At 38.2% G+C, this 7153-nt stretch overlaps 1 protein-coding gene across 1 annotated transcript in view; it reads right to left on the bottom strand.

Moving 5' to 3' along the window:
* Positions 1-5908: 5908 nt before the first annotated feature.
* LOC144752072 (nicotinamide N-methyltransferase-like) overlaps positions 5909-7153 on the bottom strand; it is a 49781-nt gene continuing 48536 nt past the window's right edge. Inside the window, exon 3 of the mRNA XM_078640021.1 lies at positions 5909-6508. Within this exon, the coding sequence (XP_078496147.1) occupies positions 6073-6508 (436 nt within the window). The 3' untranslated portion in view covers positions 5909-6072. The remainder of the gene's footprint in view (positions 6509-7153) is intronic.

Here is a 7153-nt window from a genome sequence, read left to right as displayed (position 1 = left end):
TCGTATTTGCAGTCTGTATCTCCTTCTGGCATGGACACTAATGATTAATACACTTTTTTCTTTGTTGCTTCCTTTTTGACTTGGGCAGTTGTGTTCTCTGTTCTATGTTTTCCCTCTACACTCCTTTTCCCTTATGTGTTCTCTGTTTTCTCGAGGTTCTGTTTCTTCTTTCATTCTTTGTCCTGCTCGTAGGGGTTCGCTTCCTCTTCGGCGGATCCATGCTCCTGCTACTCTGGTTCTTCTCTTCTCCTCAGATCACGCTCTCTTGCCTTGATCTGTTCACTTCTATCCTACTACTCTTCTATCTCTACTCCCTTCTTCTTTTCTCTCTCCCTTTCCTCTCCTATTCTTCCTTCTCTTTCTCTGCGTACCTGTTCTCACATGGTGTGTCTCTTTATGGGTTGCTCTTTTCTTCAGTGTATTTTCTCATGTCTTGTACTGTCAATCATGCTTCGATTCCTCATGAAACTTTTGGAAGTTTTGGTATTCTCAGTTATATTATTTTTCTACCTTCCCTTTACATGGTCTGCTTTTTCTTTCTGATGTTCCCCTGAAGTGTTTCACATCCTTTCGTGTATCACCTCCCTTACTCTCCATTATGTGTAAGCTTGTTTCGTGGAATGTTCGTGGTCTTGGAAACCCAGTTAAGCGTCAAAAGGTATTGTCTCATCTGTCCAAAATCAATTCACATATTGTTTTCCTTCAAGAAACACACTATACTGATTCTGAATCTCTCAAATTAAAGAGACAATGGGTTGGTCAGGTTGTTCACTCTGCCACTTCCAACAAAAAAGGTTGTGTTGCCATAATATTTCATAAATCTTTGTCTGTACAAATTGTATCTACTCTGATGAATTCGGTCGATGGGTGATGGCAAAGATTGTTCTACAAAAAAAAACCTTTGTTCTTTTGAATATTTATGGCCCGGTCAAACCTGATCCTCCTTTTTGGAACAGTATTAAAATTCTACTTTCCTCACTTGATTGTCCCAACGTGATTGTTGCTGGTGACTTTAATCATGGTTGGACCCCTTTTCTGACAGGTTATCTAAATTCAAATTTAACCCCAATAAAACACACAAAGCCTTTCAATCTGCCATCACCTTTCGACCTTTATATGATGTCCGAAAGACCTGTAACCCTGATTTGCTTGAATATACCTTTTACTCTAATGTGCATTACACGAGGTCTCGAATTGATTATGTTCTTGTCAGCAAGTATTTGTTGCCTTCTATTCAAACTTCTGATATAGGTTCTATTTTTATTTCTGACCCTGCCCCTGTTCATGCTGTATTTGATTTCTGCCGCTGGAAATTAAACACTTCTTTATTATCTGATCCTGTTTTTGTTACAAAGGCCACTGCTCATATAGATGAATTTTTTACTTTTAACAACCCTATAGATACTAGTATTCCTAATAATTGGAACTCCTTCAAGGCTTCTTTTCGTGCTTTTGTTATATCTTTTGTGTCCCATAAAAAAAAAGGCAACACGAAAAAAATATGAGGATCAACTTAGTCATATAAAGGAGTTGGAACACACTTACTTCACTTCTAAATCATCATCTGCCCTACATCAACTCATCAAAGCTAAGTCGCATCTCAATACACTGGTTAGGACCGAAGCTTGCAAAGTACTTCTCCAAATAAAGTCCAAATATCATGGGGGTCAAAATAAAGCAGGTCATATGTTAGCCAACTTTTTAAAGATCAAATCAAAACGTAAAACGATTGGGCCTATTCTGAATGAGTCTACTAATAAAATGGCTTCATCGGATGAGGATATTGCCGATGTTTTTCATACGTACTACCAGTCCCTTTATTCGGATGGTACCTTCCCCTCTACTCAGAATTTAAATAATTTTTTTTCAGGCCTTCCTCCCCGACCTTCCTTGCCTGACGAATTTCATGCTCTAGAAGCTGATATTTCCTCTCAAGAGATACTTAATTCAATAAAATCACTAAAAAAGGCCTGATGGCCTTACCGCTGAGTTTTACACTACCTTTTCCTCCATTTTTGTCCCCCAGCTTCTTAAGGTGTTTAACTCTTTCATTGCAGATGCTAAAGCCTCTGGTTCCTTTATGGACGCATTAATTGTTATCATTCCTAAACCGGATAAAGACCACTCCTATTGTAAGAATTATCGTCCCATTTCCTTAAATAATTACGATTGTAAAATCTTTGCAAAAATTCTCGCCACCCACCTTGAAAATATAATTCCCTTATTAATTAAGACTGATCAGGTAGGTTTTGTCAAGGGTCGATTGGCATCTGACAATGCAAGAATGTTCGCTAATGTTATCTCCCTTGCCAAAAAATATAAATCTCCTCTAGCCGCCCTTTCCTTAGATGCCGAGAAGGCCTTTGACCGTATTAACTGGCAATTCATGTTTGCAACACTCCAATGGTTTAGCTTTGGGCCCTCTTTTATTTCTTTTGTCAGACTATTATACTCTTGTCCCAGAGCTAGTATTTTTGTTAATAACCATTTTTTCAAATCCTTTCCTTTATCAAGAGGTACTAGGCAAGGTTGTCCTCTCTCCCCTTTGCTTTTCATTCTCTGCCTTGAACCCTTTTTAGAGCGTATTCGTGTTAACGCACAAATTAAAGGCTTTCAGCATAATTCCCATGTCACCAAGATCTCAGCTTACGCTGACGATATACTAATGTACATGTCTAATCGTATTGATTCCCTCCCTCCCTTTCTGGATGAAGTCCTACTTTATTCCAGTTTCTCTGGCTATAAATTGAATCTGTCCAAAACTGAAGTACTGTCTTTGAACTCCTCTTGCTACCAGTTCATGTTTGAGGGCACTGAATTTGCTTGGTGTCCTTCTAAAATTAAATATCTTGGCATGATGCCCTTAAGCTCACATTTGCTGCTCTAATCTCCAAACTTAAATCTCTTTTACTTACTTGGTCTCCTTTATTTTTGTCATGGTGGGGTAGGCTAGACATTGATTTCTCCTCATGTTTTGTACTCTCTTTCCATGCTCCCTGTCGAGATTCCCATTTCTTATTTTTCCCAGCTTAATTCGACTTGTTCAAAATTCCTGTGGAGCTGCAAACACCCACGTGTTGCTATTGCCAAGCTTATTCGTCCTAAGGGTGAAGGTGGGGTGCGTTTTCCTAATTTCAAATTGTATCCCTCTGCGTTTCTACTTAAACAATCCTTTGCATTAGCTTATGATTTGGGGGATACCCCCATCCCCTCCTGGATTCTCTTTGAGCGTTCCCTCCTTAAGGAATTCTCATTCCAGGATGTCATTTTTATGTCCCACAGTACCTTTCTGTCCACTATTCCCACCTTAAACTACTCCAAATTTCTGCTATATGATGCCATTTCTGTTGGTTTCTCACCACTACAATGTTTTCTACATTCTTCTTTATGGTTTAATACATTTCTTAAATACAAGGGTAAATCTTTTTATTTTAAATACTGGAAAGAAAAGGGTATCCTGTATGTGCTTCAAATGGTGCATTTTGGTTTGGTTATCCCTTTTCTTATACTCCAGTCTACCTATTCTCTATCTGACTCTTTTCTTGCTCAATATATCATTATTTCCACTGCTTTACAATCTCATCTGGCCATCTTTGACTTTCCTGCAGACACACCATCACTTACTCCTTCTTCTCCTTTGTTCTCCCTTTTCCCAACTCATAGACCTAAGGCGGCTCATGTTTATAAGTTGTTGTTGTCCACTGTTGCTGAGCGACCTAAATCCCTTACTGAACTTGCATGGGAACATGATTTAGCTGTTTCCCTACCTATTATTACTTGGGATAAGTTGTGGTCTAAACTGTTAAAATTTCTCCTGCTGCTTGTATTACACAATCTTTGTATTTCATTTATAATAGAGCTGTTATTATTCCTGTTTGCATTTCTAAATTTTCCCCGTCTTCGTCTCAGCTGTGCTGGTCATGTTCTGCCGTTTAAGGGTACATTGCTGCATCAACTATAGGACTGTTCTTATGTTTCCTTGTTTTGGAAATCAGTTTGGGATATTTGTATGAAAGTTTTTCACTGTGATCTGCCATTGTCATTTCAAAATGTTTTTTTAGGATCATTATCACCTGACATTAATGCTTCTTCTCCTATTTCCTTGTTATTTGATCTTTTCATTTCACTTGCCTTTAAAGTTATTTTATCTTCTTGGAAAGATACATCAAAAGTTTCTATAATACCTTGGTGGAATTTTGTTTGCGATGAACATAGGATTTCTACTATCTCTTCCCCATCCCTCTTTAGCCAAATTAAATCTGATCTTCTTTGGTTACCTTTTACTGCATATCTATCTGCTTCTACTTCTAATTCCTAGCTGCCCTTCTTCTGTTATTTTTAAGTCTCTCCTTTCCCTTCCTTTCTGTCCTTCCCTCTTCCCACTCTTTTCTCTTTCTCTCTTCCTTTCTCTTTTCTTTTTCATATTCTTCTTTTCTTCTCTTATTTCCTCATTTTAATATTCATCTGACTCTTTTTAGTACTCATTTAATCTTTGAATATACTTTATATTTTCTGTTTTTCATTTTGTACTTATATTTTATTGTACTATTTCTTGATAAAATTCAATAAAAATCTCTTAAAAAATAGAAATGATACAATGGCTCATGCTTGGAACAATCCTCATAGCATCCTTTCTATATCCTTCTAAGTTCTGCTTAAAAATAGCTAATTTCAATATATGGCACTCTCTGCAGGAGAAAGTAAAATCTTAATGGCCGTGTCAACCTGCCGAATCGAATTATATTTTCAGGGATGAAATTGACTTAATGTAGACAACTCACACATTAATCCTAAAACCTGCCCACTGGTCCAGTCAGACCTATGGTTTATGACTATAGTTGCCTGTATAAGGATCCATATTCTTGGAGCTTACAATTAAAAATAAAATGTAAAGAGGCAGACGTTCTTGAAATAAAGGATTGTCCAGTTCATATGATGACATTATTGTTTATTGATTAGATTTATTCATCAGGTACTTTTTTTTACATTTATTTATAAAGTTTTATATCACGCAAACATCAACTTTAAGTGTATTAGAGGTGCTTAAAAGATTGTCAGAAGGAAGGAACAGGAGTAGCAAACATAAATATAATCAAGAGTGGTACAGAATGTAGAGGCTCACACATGGAGGAAAGATACCTCTACAGGGAAACCACATTTATCACACGTTCGGACCCATGCAATACTTTTTAAAATTTATTTTAGTTTTATATAGTGTAAACTAGACCCGAGACATCGGGTATCAGAGCGCTTTACATGGGCACCAGTTTCGTTTTCACCTTTACAGTGCATCCATTACCACGCAAATGCCTTTAGCACACATGTGTTTGCAACAAGATATGAATATATAATGTGATGTAAAGGCATGCGTGCTAAAGGCATATGCATGGGAAATATTGGCTTGATAAATGCATGTGTGGAAAATTAATTTGTGTGGTAATGGACACAGTGTTAAGGCATGCATGGGGAGAACATCCTTTTCAACGCAACTTTTACCACACAGTGCCTTTACGACGCAACTATTACAACGCATGTCATTACAACGCATAGCGCTGGGCGGCGCTCTAGGATAGGGAATAGATTTAATTTACTATCCAACACCTTCCCTACTATCCACGGGGACTGGAGTTGGAATAGTAAATTAAACTATTCACTATCCAGCACCCCTTAACGCTATGCGTTGTAACCGCATGCGTTGTAAAAACTGCGATGTAAAGGCATGCATGGTAAAAGCATGCGTTGTAATGTCATACATCCCATGCATGGTAATTCTATGTGTAGTTCCATCATACATCCCTCCACCAGACCAGGACAACTAGATGTGAGACAAGACCAAACATTGAATAATAATCAAGGGTGTAGACACAGAGTTATGTTGTGTTAACTAGACCAGAAAAGTGTCCATAAGTAGTACTCCTTGTATGCAGCTTGACAAACATTTTATGCCAGCATTTGACTATAATTTTAAAGAAAGTAATAAAGCCATCATGGGGAAAAATGGAAAAGAAAGGAATTTGATTCTGGTACAATCTGACTTTTCCATCAGTGTGCTTGTTGACAGTTATTAGAATATTACATTTCTCTTTTTTTGTGTGCTTTTAAAACAACATTCCTCTTAAAATCTGCTATACTGTACAAACTATATGCTTTCCGATGAAAAATGTTAACTTCATCAATGACAAAGCCAGCCTTGGGGAGAGCCTCCTCCAGAAAATCCTCATCGATGCAGAGAATGGGAAACTTGAAGTCGCCGACCATGTAAAACGTGGCTTCGATGCAGGCACTCATGACCAGAGTTCCTCCGGGCTTTAACAGCGTGGCGACATTAGCCAGAGCTTCGCAGTAGGACTTCTTGTCTGGGACAAAGTGCTCCAAACAGTGTGCCAGCAGCAGGCAGTCAGCCTGGGGCAGGGTGACGGGAGACAAAGGGTTACTGTCGGTGACGTCACACTTGAGAACTTCCTTGACTTTTTTTTGCAGCATGTCTTGGCTCTCAATCCATGTTTCACTGAAAATAAAGACATACAATATGGTTACCAATGCTTTTAAGTGTTGACTAACATATATTTTGTAATGTGAAGATAGCCACCTTCATATCTGCTGCATAAAATGGTGTAGACATTTATGAGTCGGCCGCCTGGCTAGCCTGTCGTCTGCACATTGTATCTCACACTTATTTGAAGCAAATGTCTGGTTTATGAACCAGAAGCCAATACAGAAGTCATTGCATTTCTGCCTTAAACATTATGCCATCATTTTTGCTTTATAAAAATAGTTTTTTGCTAGACAAGCAAGAGCACTGTGAACATTCAGGAGTAGGGATTCCAATACCTATGCAATGCAAATAAGGTCTAAACTTTGTGAAATGTGGTCTTTGCCAGATGCATTAAAAATCAGTGCTTCTTTCCTCCACACCACACATAATTAAAGGCATGGTATAGAGCACTCTTCTCTCACCATCAGTCAGCCTACCATGCATCTCAAACCTCTTACCATCAACAATAACAGCACGGGCTTCCATTCCAGGAGAACCATCTTCAAATCATCCTCAGATTCCACTGATACACTTCTACTTTGGTATCAAGACCCAACGCACAATAGAGCGCACAAAGGTTTTTTTCTAGATACGGATAATACCCAGCTCTAGAAGACT

This window comes from Lissotriton helveticus, chromosome 4_2 (assembly GCF_964261635.1).
Source record: "Lissotriton helveticus chromosome 4_2, aLisHel1.1, whole genome shotgun sequence".
NCBI lineage: Eukaryota > Metazoa > Chordata > Amphibia > Caudata > Salamandridae > Lissotriton > Lissotriton helveticus.
This window is presented reverse-complemented; position numbering and strand designations above follow the sequence as displayed.